Source organism: Microtus pennsylvanicus, chromosome 2 (genome assembly GCF_037038515.1).
Source record: "Microtus pennsylvanicus isolate mMicPen1 chromosome 2, mMicPen1.hap1, whole genome shotgun sequence".
Taxonomy (NCBI): Eukaryota; Metazoa; Chordata; class Mammalia; order Rodentia; family Cricetidae; genus Microtus; species Microtus pennsylvanicus.
The window spans coordinates 21770331-21796932 of NC_134580.1; the positions used below are offsets into that span (position 1 = coordinate 21770331).

Consider the following 26602-nt stretch of genomic DNA (forward strand, 5'->3'; position numbering starts at 1 on the left):
TCCTATTCTTTTTTACTGTTTTGTGGTTTGTTTCTGGATTCTTTTCTTTGAAAATTTTTATATGCCTTGGTATTCCAGGAATATTGGCTCTAGAATCCCTACAGATACCAGAATCCTTAGGTGCTTTAGCCCCCATTGGAAATACAAAGAACAGTATTTTCATGTAACCTGTACATAACCGCCATAAACTTATTCTTGATAATTTTTTTTAATGTGGCATTGGCTAGGAACTGAACCTGGGTTCTCTTCAAGACCGGCAAGTCATATCTCCAGCCCCTTCTTTATAATTAAGTAAAATGTAACAAATAAAAAAAGAAAAAGAAAACCCTCAACATGTGGATGAAACAGTAAATCAGATGGAGACAGATTTAAAAAGTCAGTCCTAAGCAAGACAACCTACAATTTAAGATTTTTAAAGTGAGGGGCAAATGCAGGGGTGTTTCTCAGCGGCAGAATGTTTGCCCAGCCTGTACCAGCCCTAAGTTTGATCCCAAATGTGACCCACTCCTGCCACCAATAAAACAGGTACAGTAAAACCGTGCTTTGTGGAATTCCCCAGCACTTGGGAAGCTGAGATAAGAAGGACATCAGTCAGGGCCAAAGTAGTCACAAAGTCTCATATCGTATTGTCCCATTCAGTATTCAGGGAGACATGTTTATTATTTTGAAATAGGGTTTCTCTGTGTAGCTCTAGCTGTCCTGAAACTTTCTATGAGACCGGGTAGGCCTTGAACTTGCAGAGATCTCCCTGTGTCTGCCTCCTGAGTATTGACATTAAAGGTGTATACTTATGCCCTGCAGGGAGAACAATATAAATACTCAAAGAGGAAAAATAAATTATGTCAGATGTGATTATTTTTTTTAAAAGATCCATGTCTGGACACATTATAGGAAACTACATCTCAAGAAAATATACTCTGAAATAAAAATTCTTTCTTACTCCCTTCTGTTGTCAATATCAGTTAAAACACATAGTTTTTTTATATTAATCTTCTCACTATATTTCAACCATATAATAAATTAATGAGAAAGCCTTCACTCTTGTGGGTATGGAGAGATTAAATCTGGCCTTGCTTCTATCTCCTAAGTGATCTTTATTGACCTAACTAATGGCAGAACCCAACTGCACAGGACAGAGTGTCCTTCAGATACCCCTTCAGTTTTTTTTTCAGCTGCTAAATAGACATTGTCAGCCAACTGAAATGGGTGCCTGCTTAAGTAAAGTTCCTTTTAGCTCATTAAGATGGAAGTGCCATTGTTGGGTACATGCTACATCTATGTAACTTTCAGTGAAAAACTCTGGCTGCACAACTCATAAAGCCCAGTCAATAAATGTTTTCACTCTAAGTAATAATCTTACTCTAAGGAAAAGACAAATACCAAACATGAGTTAAACAAGCAAGATCCCCTTATGCCAGTTTCAATTAGAAGTCAACTGAATTACTATTTATTTATTGCTGTTTGGCTTACAGTTGGCCTATAATAAAAGACATGGTATGAAAAACACATTAGAATAAAGCCTCATTTAGGCTCGGCTTGCCCTTATTTAAGAAACATTTTATATTTTATACTGAATAACTACAGTATCTGAAGTCCCAGGGCTTTAGTTCAGCTGTAGTTTCTGCTGGCTCTTACTCATTTTAAGAAGTTCCCTCATGGACTTGAGATTTGGAATTGTTAGTTTCTATTTAGAAATTGAAGTTCATGTGGCTTTCCGGGGGAAATGTTGACTCTTTGCTAGAACAGCTCAGAACCCAGGAAGACTCTGTATGTCTGCAATTTGCTGTAAATGGTCCAGTGTTCTGTTCTGTTTCATGCCTGACCCCACAAGGTGAAAGGCACCATTGACAAGTATTAGATGGGAAACCAAGCCTGAGGAACATTGAGTATAGAGTACATTTGCTGAAGCTGGCTGGTAGGAAAAATACAGTGAACACCCAAAGGTGCTTACATATGAGTGTGTGGGTTGGAGGTGGAGTTTTGAACAATTTAGACTAAAGGAGGAAAACACTTTGAATTCTATTAATGGGCAGAATGGTTGAACTTTTAGCATGGGCATAATTGTGATCAGTGTGTATTGGACAGTTTAGCTGTAGAGATCCTGAATTAGACTGGAATAGTTTGGAGGAGAGTGGCTCTATCAGGGTTAGGGGGAAACTGAAGATAGCAGTAATTGCTGAAGTAAGAAAAGCTAATGAAAAATTCAGAGCAACCTTTCCTGAGACCAAGAGTGAAGAGAGAACAGCAGGGCTTTTTTTTTTTTTTTTTGAGGTGGAAAGAAGATAAATGGAAAGAAGCAATTTTGTTAAGAGCAGAGGAAACAAGATAGGAGATAGGAAGGAGGGGGGTCCTATCAGTATCTGAAGTTCCTGAATTGGGTGTGGGAAGGCCTTAGAATACTCAGTGTGTTACGTGCTGATAGAGAAGTCACCAGAGAGGTTTGAGGAGTTCACAGTGGATTGAGTAATTGCAGTTTTGGACTTCTTCCAGTAATTCATAGCACCCTGTGAATAAGGCTAGACAGTAAACCAAACTGTTTAATCAACAAGTTGTGAACGTTGCTGGCTGACCAAGTTAAATTACTCTGCATGGTACAAAGCAGTCAAAGGTGCTCACTGGCTTAGTAAAGAGAGCTGCAAACTCTTTAACCTTTATATGGTCCAGTTCTTGAGCTACTAGATGTTGCACAGTTTAGAATTAAAGGAGCAAGGGACAAAAATAAATTTACACCTGTAACTTAGCTCTAGACATTGATCATAATACATTCAAAGGATGGGGAAAGAAAACATCACCCTCATGGTAAACATTTTATGTGGGAAATGACCAATACATGTCATAATTTAGAATTCTCGAACAAAGGGTAGTGTTTGGAAATGCCTTGGGACTTAGTTTTCCTGGTCGTGTGGAGTGCTGGATGTGTGTGTGCTGTTCCCCAGCATTCAGGCTTGGAACTGTTAGAGTAGTTCTTGGAATCCCTTCCAACTTACTAAAAATAGAAAGCAAACTCTGGAGATTGCTAGTCCTCACTTGTATTATGAGCGGCGAGGCTGCGTTCCCGGCACCCGGCCGCCCGCACGGCTAGCTTTACCCGAAATAATTACACAGAAACTGTATTCTTTTAAACACTGCTTGACCCATTAGTTCCAGTTTCTTATTGGCTAGCTCTTACATATCAATCTAACCCATTTCTAATAATCTGTGTAGCTCCACGAGCTGGCTTACCAGGAAAGATCTTAACCTGCGTCTGTCTGGAGTGGGAGAATCATGGCGACTCCTTGACTCAGCTTCTTTCTCCCAGCATTCTGTTCTGTTTACTCCGCCTACCTAAGGGTTGGCCTATCAAATGGGTCTAGGCAGTTTCTTTATTAATAAGATATCACTCAGAACCCATGTGATGGTGGACATAGAGACCTGACTCCACAGAGTTGTTTTCTGATGCCAACAGGGGCACACACTCGTCCCCATCATACACACAGTAATGATAGTAGTGGTGGTGATGATGATTATGACAATGACAATAATACTATAATGTGGGTTTTGTTGGTGTTAATTTTCTAAAGAAGACCATGTTTTCATTACCTTTGGGAGGCGTTGTCTGATGCAACTTTCTGTCTAGAATTTTTCTTTTTGGTTTCTCACTTTTTGACTAAAATATTTACTTATGTGCCCAACCAATGTAAGTGGTTTCTCTATCAATGAACCTATTTTAATTATTTTATAATGCATTTATATATATATGTGTTTTTTATGGTTTTTATTTTATTATGTATATGTTTTAATGTGTATGTGTTTGTAGTGTTCAGGATCCCCAGGAGACCAGCGGCATCAGATTCCTTTGGAGCTAGAGTTACACACAGTTGTAAGCTGCCTGATGTGGGTGTTGGGAACTCTGATCATTTGCTTTTCTTAAACACTGAGCCACATTTTTTCCCAACTGAACATTCGTGTTTTGTTCGCCAAAAGAGCTCCAATTGCAGTATGTATGATAGACATGAACATGCTTTTAGAAAGATAGGTACACACATTTGTGTCAGAATTTATTCAGTAACAGCACGGGTACAGAGCTTTGAATGGCAACTGTTTGCCAAGAATAAAGAGGGCACGGGAACACAGCTGAGCTGGCTGGACTCCCTGGAGAGGAGCATCCCAGAGCGGGACTGGAACAGTTCCTTTAAACCATTGCTCCATTTGGTATCATGCAATCCTGTTTGTTTTTACATAGTGCCATCCTGAATGGTACCGTCTCCACACTTGTTTTGGTCTTGGTTTGTTCAAAAGATACAGTAATCATCTTTATATTTATGTTCTTAAAGCATATTCTTTCTGTCCATTGTTAATGGACGGTGTTGTATTGCTTAGGTCCTGTTCATACTGTGACTGCAGACACAGAGCCAGCAGCGTTCAGGATGTGTAACAGAGTCCATTTTCACCAGTGGGCTCGGTACCTCTGAAAATGTGTCAATGCTCCTTTTTAAGACAGGAGCCTAATTTACCAGTTAACTTACAGGTGACTGGTTTTTATTCAAGAAATAAATCCTGGTTATAACTAATAACTTCTGGACTTTTAAATATCACAGTATGAATCCACTGAGCTCAAATGGTGGAGCCACATTATTTGAAAGTTGATATTTTATTATCATATAATCCTGGAAATAATCTTGGACATGAGAATAGCTTAATACATTTTTCCAGAATGTGTTTATATGAAAAATCTCTGTGTCTGTTCCATCTATACGAGCACATGGCAATTCAGTGAGAGGAAAGTTAAAGAGGAAATGACTGTCTGCCATTCCTTTTGGCTCACATGATGATAAGGTGGGAAACCTTTGACCCTTATTTTATTTGAACCAGTCAAATATTCAATGACACTAGTCCAAACAAAAGGTTTCAGTCTTGATTTTCCCTGTTTTTCTATTCCAAATTTATTTATTTTACTAGTCCTGGTGATTTTGCTAAACAAAAACAAAACAAAGCAAAAAAGTGTTTACACCAGTAGCTCAACTTTGATAAAAATCTTTTTAAATAGAATGTGCTACATAGTGAAAATACATGAGGCAAAGAGCTATTCGATTGTATCATCATCTGCCCTCACGTTTTAAGCAGAAATAGTGAGTGATATTCAGCAATTCTTACTTACATACAAATAGTTATAGCAAATACATTCATTTTCTTTTCCTCTAGATTCTACCTAAAATCCTTGACTGTAGATAATGTGTCTTCACAGAGGCTTTTGGGCTAGTGAGCTAGCTCTGCAGGCATAAGCACTAGCCCGAGTCCTCAGACTCCATAGAAAAGCCGCATGTGCTGGTGCACATCTGTAACCCTGCAGTGCTGATAGCAACAGGAGGATGTGTGCATTACCAGTCTCCAGCACTGTGCCAGGGCATTGTGTATGCTAGACCAAAACCACCAACTGAGCTGCATCTCCAGCCCTGGAAGTAATTTTTTTAGTATTTTGTTATGTTTTTTAAATGTAAACATTGCTGTTGCTGTTCATTTCAAATCCATTTTGATTTTAGTCTATCAGTAGTGTCACTTCCAAACTTGAGAAGATTCTAAGAGTCAGTACTCCTTAAACATATTATGCTGTTTGGTTTTCCAAACTGCCTTTACGTTAACAGTGTCTCAGTGCTTTTTTGATCTCTACTTGCTACCAACATGATCTCTCCCCCGCTTCCTGCCTTCCATATATATGTATTGGCAGTACATAATTCAATGTAAAACACTGTTTAAAGAGGAATGACGTTTGTACATATGAGTTTATCGCTGTGGATGTAGACCCTGAATATATATTCCCTCCAGTCCTTCAATAGTTCATTTAGTTTTAATGCATGTCTCATTATGTTGCATTTTTCAGTGCACTTCAGGTCCTGAACTCATCAATATGCATATCATGGTGTAGAGTTTAATATCTGACTATCTTCTTTATATGAAATATAAAAGCTCCACAGATAAACCTTTATCTTTTCTAAACTGTTTTAGTGTTTGTTGTTTACACTGTGGTGCTGGAGCTGGAGGCCAGGGCTTTCTTTGTACATGCTAGGCCACCACCAGCTACACACTGGTCCATGCAGCTTAATTGTAATGTGTGTGTGTGTGTGTTCCTAAGTAGTAGGCTATGTGCTAGAATTTGATTATTCTTAATAGTTGAGATCTATGTTTCAGAATGTATTTCTTAGCAACCTCTATGTTTTGGCTGATTTAGTATGTCAACTTGACACAAGCTAGAGTCATCAGAAGAGAGGAAGGAGTCTTAGTTGAGAAAATGTCTCAAGGAGTAGCCTATCAATTAGTGATCATTGGTACCAATTAGTGATCAATGATTGGTGGTGCCATCCCTGGGCTCGTGTTCCTGGGTTCTATAAGAAAGCAGGCTGAGAAAGCTAGGGAAAGTGAGCCAGTAAGCAGTAACCTTTCATGGCTTTTGCATCAGCTCCTGCCTCAAGGATCCTACTCTATTTGAGTTCCAGTTATGACTTCCATCAGTAATAAACAGCAGTGTGGAAGTATGAACTGAATAAAACCCTTTCCTCCCCAACAGTCATGGGGTTTTGTTGCAACAATAGAACCCTAACTAAGATACTACATCTGTTTCTGTTAATACAGTGCTAGGAGCAGCATAGGCTACTATAGTTTTGGTGCCTTGCATTTCTGTATACCCAGATTAGATGTTTGCACATGTCTGAGGTACTAACATCTGTGTGCTGTCGCTGTTTACCAATCTCATCAACATGTTGGCTATTGTGAATGTCTATGCCCTGGTTGGAGTTCCTTTCTTAACATACATTTTTATGTTTTCTCTTTTATTTTATTTATTTATTTTGGTTTTTCAAGACAGAGTTTCTCTGTGTAACAGCTGTGGCTGTCCTGGAACTCGCTCTTGTGGACCAGGCTGGTCTCAAACTCACAGAGATCCGCCTGCCTCTACCTCCCAAGTGCTGGGATTAAAGGCTTGCGCCACCAATGCCTGGCTCTTTTAATTTATTTATTTACTCATTTATTTTGGTTTTTCAAGACAGGGTTTCTCTTCACTTCTTTAAAAGTGATAAACTTTTTTATTTCCAGCTTTAGTGTTAGACCAGGTCAACACTCATCTACTGCACTTGGTCTGTGCTCTTGTGTCCTCTGGACTTTCTGCAGGACTGGAGGTGTTTCACACATACACTGGCCAGTGTAGTAGTATTTGAAATGTGACAAATGTTAGCTTTCATGTTATTTCATTAGTACACATACAAATGTACAGCTATACATGGTCTCTGTATGGTACTGAGCAGTATGGTTTTTTAACTGCTGCCAATCCCAATAAACTGTTCTTATGTTTTGCCATTTCAGTCAACATACTTTGGCTGTTAGTTTCTTTGATTTTTGGGCAGCATTTGATAGACGGTCTTCTTAATATACAACCCCTTAGCATTAGTGCTGTTGTTTTTTTTCTTGCCATTACATTCTTTATTGTTTATTCCATGACTAATATTGATGTGTTTAAATTCCACACTTTTCTTTTTGGCCCCTTTGTATTCTTTTAAAGCATGCTTTTGCTATTCATTCAACATTTTAACTTCTGTTTGTGGGAGTGGAAAGAATTTATTTTCTTCATTGTTGCTGATGACCCTGGTATGTGTTCTTTCATTTCTCCAAATCCAGGCTCGTTGTCAGCTTCTGACTGTGTGTGTCTGTGTCAAGTGAGACATTATTCCACTGGCATAAACACGCAAAATCATTTGGCCATCACTTCACATTGCCACATCTATGCTGCTTCCATTTGTTGTTCTGTTCTATCTCTGAAACATGGTCTCACTGTGTAATCTTAGAGGTAGATTTCTAGGCCTGCCTAGAAGAGACTTTCTACTTAGGTTATTGAGGTGAAAGGCTCACCCTAATGCTAGACCGAATGCAAAGGAGAAGTGGGTCCCGCAGTAGCATTTATCTCCCTCTGCTCCTAAGAATCCAGTGTGATCAGCAGTCTGAAATACAAAACACAATACCGCCTCTCCTCAGTTCATCACTTTCTGATATAGAATAAATGTCTTTGTTGTTGATTAATGGAAGTCACTGTTGTGAATGCTCTGTGTTGTCTCATTTAATCTTTGAAATTGCAGTCAGTCACAGATACTGAAAACCATGCCCAGAAATTAACAAAAATTTTAATTGATATTGATTCTTCTAAATTACTCGAATCTTTAAGTAGTTCTGTCTTTGTAGAAATTTGAAAACAACCTTTCTTCCTGAAGGTGCCCCTCTCCTTCCTTAGCAGTGGCCTTGGTGTGGCTGGCGACCCAGTGTGACTTGTATTGTTAACTGAACTCCACAGCCTGCATCTCGGTGCTGGTAGGTTTCCCAGTGGAACACCTGCACTGTTACTGTCTGCATCTGAGTTCCTGGAGGTGGGTGTGGCTTGTTCAGAGCATCCTGTCTCTTAAGAGCTCTAGCACATGATGTCTTTTATTGAAATGGTCTCTTTTGTCTAATTAGTGGGACAAGAGTTTATACTACCCTTTATTTTCTAGTGACTGTCCTTGAAGTCAAGTAATTTCTGTCTTCTTTCCGAAGGTGGTTGCTGTGGTTATGTAAAGTTAGCGATTATATTGTCTTTCCAAAGAGCCAGTTTTGGGAATGTGTAGCTAACTTGTTAGTGTGCCTGCCTAGCGTGCTTAGGCCTAGGTTCCTTGCTTCAGCACCACAGGAAAAGTGCTTGTAGTCTCAGACTCAGGAGGTGGAGGCGGGGTGGGGGGTGGGGTCATTTCAAGGTCATTCTTAACTGCTTTAGCCTATGCTAAATGAGATACTATTTAAACAGTGAAACCCAAACCAGCTTTTGTTACACTGCTTCCCTTCCCTTATATGTGTGCATGCATACATACAGAAACAAGAACTCAGTGTTGCGTTATCTTCCTCGGTCACTCTCCACTTATTTCTTTAAAAGTGTTTTGAATAATTATTTGTATTGCTTATATGTGGGTGGTGGGGGTATGTGCTTATGAGTCCAGGTACCTGCAAAGGCCAGAATCCCCTGGAGCTGCAGCTACAGGTGCTTGTGAGCTCTTCAACTTAGGTGTAGTAAATACTCTTAATCACTGAATATCTGTTGGGGTTCCTTACTTTACCTGGAGCTCAGTAATTGAGCTACACCGGCTGGTCTGCAAGCCTCAGGGATCCTCCTGTCTCTGCCTCAATGGTGCTGGGGTGGAGTCTGGATTCAGACCTTCCTGCTTGTACTTAGGTAACAATGTCTTATTCTCTAAGCCATCTCCCCTGCCCTGTTTTTAATTCTATGTTTCTATTGTAGTTTTTACTTACAGTTACTTTGAATTTCATTTTTCCTAGTGTCATAAACTGCTAGTTTTGCGTCTTCTAAGAGTTCTTTCATTTTTCTCTAAATGCAATTTTTGTTGCCCTTTGTAAATTATGACATTTTCATTTAATTCGGATTATTTTAGCATTTCCCTTGACTTTGAGCTATGTATTATGTGTAATTGTGTTACTATGCTGGATATTTAAGTCAGTGGTAGGTAGACCACTGTGCTGAACACAGGTAAGAACCTGGGTTCCATCCTTAGTTTTATAAGGAAACAAACAACTTGTCTGACACCAGAGCTGATACTTGCTTGCCTCAACTGCCTTCTGTTGACTCCTAACTTAAGAAGCCAACACTTGGAACTATTTTTCTGACTTCCCTGCTCAACTAACTCTGCTGAATTTTAATCATCCCCCGTTACCTTTGTCATGAGGATGTGACCCTCTTGAAGCAGGACACAGAGTATTTTAAGCAACTGATTTTGGGTAAAGGAAATCCTATGAAATGATGAGGTAGCAACAGCAGAGGAAATAATCCTGTTGGATAATACAGCAGTCATGCCCCCATACACACATGTGCTAATCACACCTTATCTTGCCTTAATTTTGTGTCGTCATCACCGCTCCCCCCCCCCCCCGCATGGAACAGAGAGTAAAAGTAGTGTTCTTTAGGTGAGTTTCACATCCTAACAAGCTGCTGTGTTTGTCCGCTGCAGTCCTGTTGATTGTGCGTGCTCAACAAGCACTCTACCAACTCTGTGACTGGTCCAGCCCGACAAGCAATTTTAATAGAGCAAATTTGCCATTGGATTTGCTTTGCCAAGATATCCCTTATAGTCAACTGAAAACCTTTGCATTTTATCTGAAAGCATAATTAATGACCAAAGTTTATTCCTAGAAGTTCGGTGTGAGAATTTGGTTGTTAACACTAGTCATTATGATAAAGGGCTGGGAAACATTCCACTGACGGATTAGCTGTCTGTACAGTGTGTGTGAGCCGCACCCGCACACTACCTTGCTTTCTACTCTGATGAGACCCAAGCACAACAACAGCAGCGGCAGCAGTCTTCCTGTGTGGCCTCTAGCTATCAGACTGCATGTTATTGATGCACTTCCATCTAGGGACCATAAGCAAACAAGCTCTGCTTCAGAGAGCTACACCCTTCCTGCCTGGGATTGGATTCCCTGTGGAACAGATTTCGGAAATAGGTTCCTGACAGTTTCAAGTTATGTTTATAAAATGTTATAGGGTGAGGTCTTCCTTTAACTAAAACTATTTCCTTTCTGATGTCCAACTAGGGCATTTTAAACAGTCTTTAAAAAAAGTTCCAAGTACAGAATTGTTACTTTCAATAGCTTTTGTTATTTCTGTCCAAAAAAAAATGCACAAACATTTTTTTATTCTAGTGACTAATTCAAAAAGGACTTAATAAAAACACATACTAAACAAAAATGCTTGTATCTTATGACAGGAGGTCATGGTTTCAGTGTTCAAATTTTAGGATGCTTTTTCCATACTCAGATATGTGGCACAATTGTGTTCTGTAATGGGGTCTAAGTAGGAAGCAGATTGACATTAAAGACTTCATAGGTTAGTTCAGTGTAGCATTATCTTCATCTGTTATTTTTTTTAAAGCCAGTAGAATGTAGACCACCCACAGAGCAGTCTGCTGAGGCCCGTGGTTGGTGCGGTGCTGAGTGCTGTTGTGTAAGCATGGCGACTCTCCTTCCCACAGTGCTGTACTTGACTTGATCATGTGCTGTGAGATCAGTTGTAGTGTGCCTGCTGCCTCAACATCACATGTGATATGTGAATAGTACCCTGTTTCTGGTTGGTTTATAAGACAGTCACACACTTCCATTTCCAGGAAGCCTCAGGATAAACTGGAATAAATAGTTGAGTTGAACTTGATAGGTTATAAACAGACGTTATCATCTTAGAAAATATGTATGTGTTATTTTATTGTTAACAAGAACACTAGGAGGGGTGTGTGTGTGCGCGCATTCATGGAGGTCAGAGGGGTTTATTTTCCTACCATGTGGGCGCAGACTCAGGTCCTTAGGCTTGCTAGCAAGCTCCTTTACCCAGATACAAGTTTTATGTATTCTCTTGTGTCATTTATGAAAGGCTTTTCAATTTCCTTGGACTTAGTAAATCCTTTCCCTTCTCTTTACTTTCCCCTTTTTCTTGCCCTTCTTTCTTTCTTTCCTTCCTTCCTTCCTTCCTTCCTTCCTTCCTTCCTTCCTTCCTTCCTTCCTTCCTTCCTTCCTTCCCTCCCTCCCTCCCTCCCTCCCTACCTCCCTCCCTCCCTTTCATTGCCTTGGTTTTGACACACAGGTTTTGCTGTGTGTCTCAGACTGGCCTTGAACCTATTATGTGGCTCAAGTTGGCCTAAAACTGATAGCATGATCATACTGCTTCAGTTTTTGTGAGCCACACTACCACGCCTGCCTTTTTTAGTTAGTTTCAGTATCATGGTAAGGAATTTAATAAAATTTAGCAGACTACATTCAATTTGAGTCCCTAAATAGCGATTTTTAAAGCAAAAACATGTTGCAGAGGTTTCAAAGTCGTAGTCCCCACAATTAGTAGTGACTAGCTGGCACAGTGGCTCAATGGGTAGGAATGCTGGCCCCACAGCCTGACGCCCTGAATTCAGTTCTGTGAACCCATGTAAAGGTGGGAGAAAAGAACCAACTCCACAAAAGCTGTCCTGACCTCCATACTTAGTGTGCATACATAACCACTTAAACAAACAAAAACTGTGTGGTAAAGCCCATCTGTATCTCAATAAAATCAGTTTTCAAAGAATGGTGGTATGTTACTGTACATTAGAAAAATAAAATGTAACAAGGTGCAGGTGGTGCACACATTTAATCCCAGTACTCAGGAGGCAGAGGCAGGTGGATCTCTTTGAGTTTGAGATCTATCTGTCCTCCAAAGCAAGTTCCAAGACAGCCAAAACTGTTAAACAGAGAAGCCCAAGGAACAAAAAGAAGAAAGAGAAAACGAAAATGAGGCAGAGACATGTTGATCTCTCGGGGCCAACCTGGTCTACAGACTGAGTTCCAGAACTACTAAGAAACCCTGTCTTGAACAAACAGAAACATATAAAATAGGTCTTTTCAATCAGATCTTTCTTGTTTTTTTTTTTTTTGAAACAGTTTCTCTGTGTTTCCCTGGCTGTCCTGGAATGTACTCTGTAGACCAGGCTAACCTCAAACTCAGAGCTCCGCCTACCTCTGCCTCCTGGGTGCTGGGATTCAAGATGTGTACCACCACCCAGCTAATCAGATCATTCACGTACATATTACAAAGGCTTAAGGATTTTTCCTTAAGTACATGAACTTTGGAGTATAAAAAGGAGTATAGAAATTTGAAAAAAAAATATTTTGCGTTCACAAAAATTAAGGAAATGACATTTCCTATAGAGGATACATACATTTATTAGACAGTAGCTATCTAATTGCCAGTGATAATTACATATTTTAAAATAAAAATATGCCACACATGTTTACGTGTTTATGGATGTAGTATACACATCTGTATACGCATAATCTGTTGTTTTGATGTTAGCCCTGTGTTGGTGGCTTTGGTTAAATATGTATAATAAAGTCTTTGACCTCAGATAAAATCTTTGTCCTTACAACTTTTTCTTCTATTCTAAACAATTTTGAATTTCTCAATTGATTGTGATTCAAAGAATCTGAAGTGTAGAAACTTTTTCCTTTCATCCCCCTCCCCCCCTTTTTTGAGGCAGGGTTTCACCAGGAAGCCCGAGCTGGCAAAGAATTGGCTATGTAGGCTGACTGGCCTCCAATTTAGATCCCACTGCTTCTGCTGGGATTAAAGGTGTGATGAGTGATTTGCGCTGCTTTTCTCTTACCTCCTTTGTCCTCTTGCCCGGCACACTGTAGGTACGCTGCCTTGCTCCAGATGCCCGCCGTGCTTCTACTCTGTGTGTGTCCTTATTCTGTTGTGAACAGGTAATCCAGGACAGGTTCCAGCAGTGGCTGTGCTTGTGTTGTGAGCTTCAGCCATGTTACTGTTTCTCCCTTGTATCTGCCAGCTCAGCCAGCCAAGTGTTTAATTAATTAATTGATTGATTAATTGATTGAAGAAATACTAACCAAAATGTATTTTACCATTCTAGGTTTACCGACAAGACTGTGAAACATTCGGGATGGTGGTGAAAATGCTGATTGAAAAAGATCCTTCATTAGAAAAATCTATACAGTTTGCATTGAGACAGAACTTACATGAAATAGGTGAACGATGTGTCGAAGAACTCAAACATTTCATTACTGAGTATGATAATTCTACTCAAGATTTTGGAGACGCTTTTTAGAAGAATTAGTGCCCAGGTCAAAAACATTTTTTAAAGCTTCTAGAGTTTTTCCCCTTGGATGGTTTAAATCCTTACTATTTTGTGATGAAGAGAAATACTTTATGATAGCTGACCATGTTTCTAGTATCAAATAAATGTCTACAATAACTTTTAAGGCATCTTAACCAGAATGTTTTCCCTATGTGTAGAATCTTCTAATCTGTCTTCGTACAACTCCCAAAAATAGTGTTCAGTTTTTTGTTTTTGTTTTTTTAAGACAGGGTTTCTCTGTAGCTTTGGAGCCTGTCCTGGAACTTGCTCTGTAGACCAGAGAGATCTCCTGTCTCTGCCTCCCGAGTGCTGAGATTTAAAAGTGTGCACTACCACTGCCTGGCTCAGTTAATTATTTAATGTTTGACAAAGCAGTTCTGAAGAACAGCTCTCTGTACTTAAGTCATGTTCAGTAGTCTTCCCAGTGTGTTGGTTTCAGGATTATAATTTGTATTTAGAGGTCATTCCAGCTTGCATCTCATAGGCACTGTTAGCATTTGGAGTTGTTTGACTTGCTGCTTGCTTTTCTTCAGCTTTGTAACTTTTGGTGATGTCCACATAAGCTGTCTTAAGGAATAAGAACTTTTTTATCTTACAGTATTTGCTTTGAGAATAATTCTTATTTAGTATAGGAAAGAAGCACTTAAATCTGAAGGATACCTTAGAACAAAGCCTTCTTCTCAAGTCAGTGAACTCAGTGTGTCTTCTGTGAAGTGAGACGTCTGACCGGTCTCTCTGAACAATAGATAAGACTGATGGGGGGTAATCTGAGATGCAAGATGCATTTTAAATTGAGATTTCGCAGAAATCCTTCTGCTGGTGACTATAATAATTAGACTGTACAAGAACCTGGATTTTTGTCTTAGACCCATTCTTTACCAAATAGGAGCTTATGCTTGCGATTTTAGCAGATTTCTCTTAATTTCTGAGATCTCAGTTCTATAAACTTAGAGAGTTCCCCCCTTCCCAGGTGTTATGAGGCAGAAAAAAGCGAAGCCAGCAGCTCCCCTCACTTGTGATTAGCCAGTGAATAAGTGAAGAGACAATTAGGACATTCCATTCTGCTCACTTCCTGGTCCCTTCCAGCATAGCATTGAGCCAAAATACATAATTTGTGACATTAGGTACCTTTAAAAAATTATGATTTTAATTACTGCCCAATTTCATTATCTACTTTTTTTTTTTTAAGTCAGGATTTTACAGTATAGCCCTAGCTAGCCTCCTGAAAACCTCTGTGTAGACCAGGGTGGCTTCAAACTCACAGATATTCTCCTGCCTCTGCCTCCTTCATGCTAGGATTAAATAAATATGTGTGCCATCATGCTCAGGTCCCCTTACCCCCCCCCCCTTTTTTTTGAGACAGGGTCTTACTATGTATTCTAGGCTGGCTTCAAACTTTCCTGCTATGGCCTTTACCTCTGGTGGTTTTCCTGCCTCAATTTTCCTGAGCGTTCAGATTGCAGGTGTCAGCCACCATACTTGCCATTACTCTTAGTGGCCTCTATTGCTGTTATCTACAGAGATACCCCAAAGTACATGCAGAGTATATTAGAAGTAGAAATAACAGTATGAGTAATTTTAATGAGCCTTACAATGGATTGTGAAGATATGTATTTTACCATTTGGGAAATTTAAAATCTAATTGAGGACATTTATTTCCTTTTACGTTTCCTAAGTGAGAGCACTTGGAGCTATTTTTGGCATTGAGATTCTACACGTACCTTTTACAAGCAGTGGCTGCACTGCCGGTCACTTGAGAGAGACAGAGACATTGATGCTGGTTTCCTTTCTCCTCCCACTCATTTTCAGCTCTTTTAATCAAGACGTTGACAAGCAGAACTATAAAATTTGAGCAGCTACCAAGGCAAATGAATTGTTCATTTGGTAGAAATTCATTAAAAAAGAGAATCTTACTAATAGTACTATTTAAATGTAGGTCCAACCAATAATCTTCCCTCAAATTACATTCAGCATTTGAAGCTATTTTTAGCTTGCCGTCAGCATTATTCTGTAGGTTTGTAGCATTGTCAGTGTTACATGTTTTTATTTTTTTACTATGCCTTTTGAAGTCTCATTTTAAGGCACATAAATTCTTATGTGTACTAGAATATATATTTTGTAAAATGTTTTTGGTTAGAGATGTTTGTAAATTATCCATTGTTTAGGTATACTTAATTTGTGCGGTAACAAACATTCCCATTGTCTTACCATAAAGCCTTGAGGATCAACACGGGGGGGGAACAGATGCTGCAAAGCTTTTGTGAATTTTAAAAATCCAAAATAAAGCAACAATTCTAAGTGATCAACTTGTCTTTTCTCAAATTCCCTCGCTCATGTATGACTAAAGTATAAGGTTGTGTTCCCTGCTGCATCTTCTCTTTACCGTTCTCTCGACCTCAGCTGCTGGCCAGAAGAGGAAAACTGAGACAGCCACTGGAGCAGTACTGATGGTGCTTACCCGAGTAATACTCGAAATTATATAACTGCGAATCTGATTTCCAGAGACCTGCGAGGTTGGAAGTCCTCCATCTGAGCTGTCACTCTGGTTTTCTGCACAGCTGAGGATGTTGGGGATGTTGTCAACCTAAAGGCGTGTCCACATTTGAATGAAACGTAACCTCTGCATCTTGGAGAAATAGGATTTATTCTGACGGGGAAGTATTAGAAGTTCAGAAAGAAGAAATGCAATAGAGAAAGGCTGGTATGTGCCTATATGGCCATATCAGTTTTCACTGCTGTGACAAATACCCCAGAGAAACAGGATGGGGGTGGGGCTATAGCATGAATTTCAGGTGTGAGTCCACTGGGTTCCACTGGTTCTGCATCTATGGTGAGGCACGACTTCACAGTGGGTGGATGGGGACTTGGAACACAGCCACGTTGCTCACCCCATGGCAACCAGAAAGCACAGGGTAGGGGTGGGGCTGTCTACACCTGCGGGCCTATTCCTCCTGAGCCTCTAGACACCACAGTGAGGGTATGTTTTCCTCCTCAAAGTCACTCTCTAGAAAGTTTCATAGACATCCAGAAGTGTGCTTTTCCAGTAACCCTCTAGGTGTGTCTCAGTCAGTGAAATTGATGGTAAGACGTGACGTGTGCACACTGAAGAGTGTGGAAGAAACAAGCTGAAGAGTGACAGTGTCAGAGTCTGCCTGTGTGTGTGCAAGCACAGGGGAAAATCTGAAGGGAAAATGTCTGCCCTGCTGAGGACATCAGGTCATTGAACCTACTGAACCCTTCTCCTGACCTCTGAGGAAAGTGTTTGGTGACCTGGTCCCACAAAGAACAGAAAGTCTTTCAAACCTACCCTCTCTACCCTTTTCCTTTCTGCTTGGGAGGTGTCTGCTGCAGCACATTTTTTTCCATAAATTATATATGTTGTGTTACTTGTATTTCTCTCATTACCCCCTATTGTCCTACTTTTATCCTTTTCTCAACTAGTCTTTCCAGTGTGTGGGTTTTTTGTTTTGTTTTGTTTTTGTGGAGTGAGGCCTGAGTATCTTACAGAAGCATAGATAAGAATTTATATGTAGGAGCATGGATACCTTTACTAAATTACAGTACCAGTAAGGAAAAACTCCTGCAACCATTAAACTACCTATTAATCTTCAGAGACCCTGTGAGCCCCTTCCCACTCCATGACAAAAGGTTGGTATGCCCAATCTCATGTGGGTCTGCGAGGGCGGTCGTAGGCCCTGAGAATTCGATAGTCTGATGATATGGCAGGCCTCCACCCCATCTTCCTATTCTCTGGTCTGTGATACTCTCAACTTTGCTATGTTTGATCTCATGACTTTGAATATCTCCAGTTACTGCTGCCCACTGCAAAAAGCCTCTGCCCAAACCTGCCTGGCACGAATCTGTGGGCATTTACATATCATTTAGAAGAATATTTGATGGGAATATCCTGTTCATTTTACAAAGCAGCAACTATAGTTTCCCACTAGGGCCTGTGACTTCTCTAGCTATCAGCTTTTGTCCAAATATGTGGTATGTCTTCATACAAGTTATTTTCAACCTTTTTCACATTTCAAGTTTGGTATTGCCTTTCTTTTAGCATTTCTCTGCAATGTTTTCTTTGTTGACATGTTACTTAAGGTACAATCATCCCCTGCTGCTTTGAGTTGCTTTTTTTCTCCTCAGCACTGAGCACTGCACATGTTAACATACTTACATTTTCTCGTTAATCTGCAGGAGTCTGTCCCAACTACTTTTTTTTTTAAGATTTATGTGTTTGTGTCTGTGTGTATGTAGACATGTGTTTGTCCACAAAGTCCCCGTCAGATCCCCTGGAGCTAGAGATAATACATTTTAATCCACCCATTGTGGGTCCTGGGGTCCAGACTCTGGTCCTCTGGTAGAACAGTTCACTGAGCCTCATCTCCAGCCCTGTCAACTACAGACATAATTGAAGAATAAATATGTCTCCCTTCTGCAGGAGGAAGATAGGTTAGAGTCGAACGTGAAGAGTGTTGCATCAAGTGTGCTGCTTTGCTTAAGAGTAAAATTTGAAGTTACGTGAACTACTGTTACTGCCAAAGTGCATCAATTCCTCATAGCCTTCAACCACTTCCTAACAGACATGGAGATGGGTGGGGAGGTGGGGATGAGCTGTGACAAGCACAGACAGATAAAGGATTTTGTAATTAGTTTCTAAAGACTCACAATAATGTTTCTATAAACAGTATTAGTGTTGGGCCTTCATTAGAGAACTCTAACCTGCTTGAGGCTCCTGACTTTATGACTGAAGTTGGGAATTGAGATGACAGGTTCATCTTGATGGATAGTCTTCAGAAACATTTCGTTCTTAAGTGTTTAAAACCTGAGGATTTTACAGAAGCCCACGCCTAGCCTGTCTTGAAATACTTTGAACCTGACAACACTGGCTCCTCCCCAGGGCAGCTCTAACAGTCTTGGGGGCACACTCCAGCTCTTGTCACATGCTCGCCATCTACTGGGAGGGACAGCAGGTGACCTGACTTCCCTGAGGAATTAGATCATGACAGGAACAGCAGATACAAAGATGTCACTGTAAAGACCGGCTCTAGTGAGGACCATAAGGGTCTGACTATCTGCCTCTCCACTGTCTGATTAGAAGCAGTTCTGTGTGGTATGCTCGAGCCAAACTTTGGAATTCAGTGATCGACCAGAATACATTATATTCTTTGTAACGAGGCCTGTTCAGGCCTTTACTGCAGTTCAGTTCTTTATAGGACTATGCAGCGATTACCTCTCTTTCTCCTTCAGTAATCTCAGTGCTGAACAGATTCTGAAGCCCAAAGTTTCCATGATTATTGTCCGTAGAGATCTGTTTCCTTACGTTTTGGCAATCTATATAATTACGTATGGAAATGGAAACTGATTGCTGCCAGATCACTAGCAAGAATAATCCCTTGAGATTGACTGCACTTGAGTGTGCAGGGCAGTGTCTCTCTTCGGTGCACACCTGCGCTGGCCTGAGGACGGCTGCTCAGTGCCGTTTCTAACAGAATATTTCTACACTGAAGCAGCTCACGTTCTTCAACACCAAGAACGCTGTCGGTGCATCTGCTCATATAGTGTGTGAACCGGGAGGACTGCTGGAGGAAAACTGCGGGAATCCAACACCTTCATATATGTCGGCTCGTCCCCAGGAATGTTGTTGCTCGGTGTATAGAGGAAATTCTAGTGTATCACCCAATAGGACATTAAACAGCTATCGGAGAAGTGAGGTGAGATGTCTATGCAGTCCTGGAAAGTGAAAAGCAAGTTAGAGGGTCGAGCTCTCCACCACTCTGTTAGAAATCAGCCCCAGAGCCTTATGCGTGAGCACACTGTGTCGCTATTACCCCAGCCTCAACTAGAGTTTTTTTATTTTTATTTTTTTGTCTTTGTTTTTGAGACAGGGTTCCTCTGTGTAGCTTTGGAATGTGTCCTAGAACTCGCTCTGTAGCCCAGGCTGGCCTCAAACTCACTGAGATCCACCTACCTCTGCCTCCCAAGTGCTGGGATTAAAAGCCGCCTGGCCCAACTAGTATTTTGAAGAGATACTTGTGTTTGGAATATCAGAAGTGTGGACTGAGACTGGATAAATAGTCTACTTCTGGAGATAAGGAGTGGGAATAAGCTTTGGTGTTTGATCCTGTCTGAAGGATTTCTGCCATGAATAATCTTCATTTCCGTACTGACATGTTCTCGAAGTGTGCAAGACCTAGGCAATGCTGATGGAGCTACAGAAAAAAAGGGCTCTTTTCCTGCTGCAGCTTTGCTGAGGGGACTCTTCCTAGCCTTGCCCTCTTTAGGGATGGAATCATGGCGGGGTCCCTGGACAGTAGGTTTACCTACTGGATTCATGTCTGGCCATGTCTGGGAGGGGGAGGAATTCTTGGACCATAGGTTTACCTACTGGGTTCATATCTGGTCTTTTCAAGGCCAGACAGCCTTTCTTTGCTCTTGATAAATAACAGTTTCTGTTCCTCAAGTCTGGGGTTCAACAAAGATCTGTTAGCGGTAGGAGGATTATGGGAAAAAGTGAACACTGGAACAAAATAGAAGATTCATACTCAGAACGGTAGCTGTCATTTATTAAGCCTTTATTAAACACCTCCCTGAAAGGCCCAGGATGACACCGGGACCTTTAGTTAGGACTGAGATGTGAATGCAAGAACAGCACAGCCCAAACTACCCGCTCATTAGTTCAAATCCAACATGGTTTCCCGTTGAACCAGAGCCTTGTGAATTTGAAGTGCTCTGGCTCGTTCCTACTGCAACTGGAAACTCGGTTTTTCAAAGTTACTTTTAAAGGCCAACGACCAGCTGGGAGGGAAGGGCAGGAGAAATAACCTCTCTTTACATAGTAAGTCTCCAGACTGTCACAAAAATACGAACGTTATCACCGCTGAGAGACCTCCCCCTGCCCAGGGAAGAACACCCAACAGCTTCTCCTTGGTTTCACCATATACTCCAGAGGTACGTGTGGGGCTTGTTTTTACATTTATACAGTTTACAAAGCTTGACCCATAAATAACACGTGTAAGAGTAACAGGGCCCCAGTAACAACTATGTACATAGCCCCACCATGCATACAGAGCCTTTTATAATATTGAAAAAAAAAACCAAACAAACCAACTTTCCGTCACTAAGCAATATAAATTGACTGTCTAAACTTATAAACCCTGACTAAAATACAAGCAACCATCTCACCCATAAATGCTGTTTCCGGTTCCCTAATGAATCTAGCACGGCAGTGTAACAAACATCTTGCAATTCAGGGATATAAAAATATCAGCTTTAAAATCTGAACTGTACAGTATATACATTAATATTTGCACCGTTAAATTAGGAATACACTTTAAGGTCTATGAAATACTACATATAAATAGCAAGGCCTTTCGATCTGGAGCTGGAAGTAATACAATATGTTTACCTGGCTAATAAGGGCTGAAGGGGAACAAGTTCTCCTCACGCAATGGGACACGTGGTGGTTAGCTAGGTCGTCATGGTGACATGCATGCCTCACAACACGACACCACTCAGGACCTGAGCCAACCTGACTGAGTTAAGGACAAGTACTACTGCTCACAAAGGTGGCTATCCGGCTTCTAAAACGAACACTCTGTCCAATCACCTGGTGGCAGTTTCCGGAGTGTTCTCTTTGTGGACTGGAGACCAAGGCAGTTGTAATTTACCTGCCACTGGCACAAGACAGTGTTTTAATCTGGCGCCACCCAGGAAGGGCACCTGGAGGAGGCCACTCCTCTCTGTGTGTTAATCTGACTGTAAACAGCAGTAGGCTCTCATTTACATAGGCCAAGGAAGCACTTTACACTATTTCAGCGACTCTCCTATAGTGAAGAAAAGGTCCAAGTCCGGGTTAAATGGCTAACTTTTAAACAGATCATCTCGGGGTCTACTTGGTTAAGAAATAATACAGTTTTTGCCCTTGTGTCCCTTTTTCTTCTTGGATTTAGTTGTCCTCTGACTAAACTGTGGAGTGGGCAGTGCAGACGTAGGACTAGAAAGGTCATCTGTGTAGTAGGTGAATCTCTGCGGCCGCGGCTGAGGGATCGGTTGTCCGAGAAAATAGCCTTCTTCTTCGGAGTCGGAGGAGGACGTGGAGGACGAACCCCAGGAGTCATCGTCGTCCCCATAGAGGCCCAGGAACCTGTTCATTCCCGGGTTCTGCAGGGCGTAATCGGACGTGGCATGGGCATACTGGCCGTAGAGATCGGCATTCTGCAGGTACGCTTGAAGCTCCCGGGCGCCTTTGTTCTGTATGAATTTCTCATAGTTATCCGGCGTGTACAGACGAAGTCTGTCCTTGGGAGAGTACTTCCTTTCCGTGACCAGGTTCAGGGCGTTGTCGGACCGCGACTTCCTGCTTCTCCGGTGGCGATGGTGGTGAGGCCTGGATCCCCTTTCTTCAAAGTGATACACGCGTCTCCGAGTCCTTTCACTCATTGGAGGCTGCCGGATTTCGACGTCATAGCTCCCGTTGTCAATGACGTCATCCGAGAACTTGACCTGCTGAGGTCTGGACTGAGACTTGGATCTTCTGAGCACCGGCAGGTGGACTGGCTTTTCCTCAGGCATGATTTTTTCCGGACATAACTCTGAATTCAGACTCTTTAAGGACTCCGCACTCCTGTGCAGCATGGAGGAGTTCAGAGTGCCCATGTTGCTCATTTTTTCACAGTCCTCGGCCTCCACCTCCTCAAAGTTCTGCAGAGAGTATAGTGACGGCCTGGGCTTGCTTTCTCCGTCCACTGATGCTCCTGCAACAGAGCCCAAAACATGACGTGATTCTCACAAGTCCCAACATCCGCACAACCCTTAAATGTGGTACAGAAAAGCATCTACAAGAAAACTCCCTATTGAATCATCTGATTCAAGCACACTTGGGGAAGCCAATGTGTAATGTTTACCAACTGAGAAGTATGAACTTTGTTAATGCCACCAGGGAACCTAAAGATTGTTCTAGCACGTGCCACAGGCAGCACAGACGGAAGCTCCGAGAGCCACCCCCTTTGAATGTCAGTCAGCCCCTTCGGAGTGGGCAGTTGTCTTCATCTTAGACTGGGGACAGCAGCCTGCTGTGTGCAGTCACACCAGAACACAGCTGTATTTAGGTTGTCCGGGGCTGCTTCTCCCTGTGGCAGAAACTAGCCATAAACTGAGCTGTTGAGAGCAAGGTTTGCCAGCCCCAGGCCTGTGCCCTCTGTCAGTTATCCCACTCCAGTCTTAAAAAAAAAATGCATCACTTCCAGATTGCTCTTATTCCTAAACCAAGAGCAATGATCTTGGTGATGATATGACTTACTCAAGTTTCTATGAATCTAGGACAGTGAGAGACTGGTATGGGCCCCTGATCAGCTCCTGTAAGATGCTAACTCCCTACTTTGGAAAGATAGCTTGTTTATTCCCAAGGACTGTCAGTCTCTAGCATTTGACTTTTTAGTTTTCAGCACTGTGGGGGGTTAAACCAACGGCCTTGCACACACAAAGTGTTTCCTGTACTTCTGAGCTTCACCTCCATCCAGCCGCTGCTTTTCACGCAGTTATACCCAGTAAGGGCGGCACGTTAACCTGGCCGGTACAGGGTCTGGCAGACAGTCTCACCTGCCATGCTTCCTCCGCTCTCCTTACAAGAGGACCCGTGTGACAGGCCAGGAACCAGAAGGGAGCAGTGTCTCACCGTTCTGCACAGACCACTGGCAGCGGAGAGCACTCGGTCCTTTTCCTGGCTATGTTATAACGCTATAAAGGACGGGCTGTTACTAGTTTGTGAACTAGGTGCAGGGAGCATAGTGTTTTTGTGTCCTAAGCAAACATCCACAGGAAATTCATATACCATGCTGGTTTTTTTTTCTTCCTTTTTTCTACCAGTCTTATCTTCAAATCCTGGGTAACATCAGCCACTCAACTGTCAAACAATTCGTTTACTCCTATTTAAAATTAATAATATCTACTTTATACAACTCAGGGTCATTTTAACATAAAGCATGGGATAAATAATAAGAATTTGCCTCGGAAATACTAAAGCATAATTTTATAATGAGGAAAAAAAAACCCTTAGATTTTTTTTGAGCTATCTCAACCCACAGAGCAATCCAAGGATTTTTTTTTAACAGTTAAAAATTTATGAATTTTAAGACAGTAAAAGTAGCCTGAGCATGTTATATAGTATAATCTAAACACAGAATCTCTAACCCCTGACCCAGGCAAAGATGTTCATATCCAAATCTGTTTCCTCCCATCAAAGGGCTCTCTGTTCAGGATATCACACTGAGTACTCACCTCATAGACACACCCGCCTAACATCCTGTGGCATTTAAATGAAACACCTTTGTTCCTCCAGAGTTTTAAATACGACGCCACCTACTGGTACTTGGTGGTAACTTGTTAATAAACCTTTCAGCGCCTGCTTTTTCAAACACCCCCCAATCCCCGGGTGACATACCTGTGATATTGGACAACGCCAAAGAATCCATAGAATCCCGGACACTTTGTTCTGGCTTCAAGTCAGATAGACACTCCAGGGAGTCTTCATACCACTGGCTTTGGTCATGGTTATACCCGGCAGCACCGTGGTCCAGATCCAGCTCTTGCAGCCTGCGGCTGCTGGCAGGGCCAGGATGACTGCCATAGGCAGAGTCACCTAGCCCGTCCTGGGACTGTGCCCAATACATATCAGACTGGTACTTCTTACTGACCAGGCCCTGGTGATTTGGCTTCACCTCAGGTTTGCTTTTGACCATGTTGTCAGGCATCCAGTGCTCACTGGCTCTAATCTCCACCTCACCGGGCTGCTGCTGGAAGAGGCTTTTATCCCCGAATTTGAGGAGGAGCTGTGTCATGTAATCCTCATGTTCGGCCCATTCTTCAGGGTCTTCGGAGGCTTCCTGATCGACTCTGGCTTTCCAGAACTCCTCATTAGCAAAGCCTGCTCCCTGCCGGGAGAGACTCAAGTCGTCCAGCTTCCGAGATAGGGTGTCATCAGCATTGCCGTTAAGACCGGGGAACTTGTAGTTCAGAGCGGGGGAGAGGAGCAGAGACTGTCTGCACTGGTCTGCGGAGCGACTGCTTCTGCCCATCCTCACACTTCTCCTCGAGTCCCTGGATCGGGCAGACTGGAATGCAGAGTCGGAAGAGTCGGAGGCATGCATGTCTTCGCCTAGGCTGCAGGTCTTGGAGCAATAAATCTGACCTTGCTTTGGAAGGAAGGGGCATCCCAGCAGAGAGGCCTTACACTGGGCGCAGGAAAAGCAGGCCTCTGTGGCATGCCAATGTTGCCCGTCATAGGTCATCTGTGCATGGTCCACACCTGTGTTAAAAGAGACAGGAAAACACTTAGGTGCTGGGGAGAGGTGTGGACAGGAGGGAACCTGTGGGTGATGGGAACGCTCTGGGCTTTGTTTTAAGGGAAACATCTCACTACGTGGTCCAGGTCAGCTGTGAACCCGGGGTTGGCTCTGAGTTCTTGCCCCTTCCTGCCTTAGCCTCTGTGTTAGGACTCCAGATGTGCACTACATATCTGGCTTGATGTTGCCTTGATCTTGTCAGGTGTGGGTTACATGTACTGTTCACCGTCCCTATCTGTAGATAATGTATTTGTCAAGTTATCTGTTCAAGGGATTATTTGTAATCCCAGCATTGATAGACAAAACAGGGTCATCAACAGATATGCAGATCCATTAAGATTTAAATTGAAAGGCTGGAGAGATGGCTCAGAGGTTAAGAGCACTGACTGCTCTTCCAGAGGTCCTGAGTTCAATTCCCAGCAACCACATGGTGGCTCACAACCATCTGTAATGAGATCTGGTGCCCTCTCCTGGCAAGTGTATATATAATAAATTATATATATATATAACATTTGTATATTAATTTATTATATATTATATATTAATTAATTAAAAAAGATTCAAATTGACCAACACATGTTCCCCACTGAGGCCATACAAAGGGACCCTTTGGATTCATTTACTGTGCTATAGTCAAGTATCCTGAGCTTCACATGTTTAGTGTCATGATGTTTACATTTCTGTGCTTTGTTTTGCTGTTGAACATGTTTGAGGCATGTAGTTGAACCACTGTCTTGTGCTTCTACACACATGCAGATACAAGTATTCCATCGGCTTTAACTGTGAACCACATGCTGCTGGCTGAGAGCTGGCTGCTGCCAGTGTATTTTCAATGAAAGGCTTTAACCCCAAAATACATGAAACAGATGTGTTAATAGACTGAGAAAAAAATGGTGTGACCAGGGCTTTCCTAGTATATACAAGGTCCCGGGTGTTACCCCCTAACCCTACCAGAAAAAGGAAAATCCCCAGAGGCCCATGGGAACTTTACCTGAGCGTGCCTAGAATCAGCTCAGTGTTCGCTGCTATGAACAATCAGAACAGCCTATTCATCTGACAATCACTGACGTGCCGTGTGCTCCGATACATGTAAATTATACCTCAATTTTCACCAACGTTAACAAAGGAGCAAGACGGTGGATAATCACCGACGGCTGCGGCTGTGACAGGGCAGACAGGAGGTGGCGGCAGCCACACTTACCAATATGCTCCCCACAGGTTTCACAGTACTCCGCGTAGAGAGACTCGAAGCAGCCGCAGCAGAAGGGGCGGCCATCCTTCATGATGTACCTCTGCCCCCCCAGGACCGTCTCACATTCTAGGCAGCAGAAGTGTTTCATGTGCCAGTGGCGACCCTCGGCTTCGGTGCACTCATCAGCGAAGATTATCTTTAAAAAGAAACACAGAACCGCAGAATGGAAGGTCAGTATGCAAACAAACAAACAAATTAGCATATGTCCAAGACAAGCCTCCACGCGACACAGCCGACATTGGCTCTCAAACCTGAGCTCAAACGCCCTGCAGCAGGTCCTGTCTTAGGGGTTCATTTGGTGGTGACATTCTTGTTGGAGGTGTCCTTTGTGGCAGCCC

The 26602-nt window shown here is 42.1% G+C and overlaps 2 protein-coding genes across 18 annotated transcripts in view; one reads left to right on the forward strand and one right to left on the reverse strand.

The window, feature by feature from the left end:
* Pphln1 (periphilin 1) overlaps positions 1–15975 on the forward strand; it is an 85571-nt gene extending 69596 nt beyond the window's left edge. For all 13 annotated transcript variants that reach the window (XM_075960428.1, XM_075960432.1, XM_075960424.1 and 10 more), the window contains one exon: positions 13449–15975. In XM_075960428.1, coding sequence (XP_075816543.1) covers positions 13449–13643 — 195 coding nt within the window. In that variant the 3' untranslated portion in view covers positions 13644–15975. The remainder of the gene's footprint in view (positions 1–13448) is intronic.
* A 4240-nt stretch (positions 15976–20215) lies between these two features.
* Prickle1 (prickle planar cell polarity protein 1) overlaps positions 20216–26602 on the reverse strand; it is a 92590-nt gene continuing 86203 nt past the window's right edge. For all 5 annotated transcript variants that reach the window (XM_075960435.1, XM_075960438.1, XM_075960436.1 and 2 more), the window contains exons 6-8: positions 26214–26400; positions 24112–24975; positions 20216–22426 (exon numbers count right to left, since the gene is read on the reverse strand). In XM_075960435.1, coding sequence (XP_075816550.1) covers positions 21570–22426; positions 24112–24975; positions 26214–26400 — 1908 coding nt within the window. In that variant the 3' untranslated portion in view covers positions 20216–21569. The remainder of the gene's footprint in view (positions 22427–24111; positions 24976–26213; positions 26401–26602) is intronic.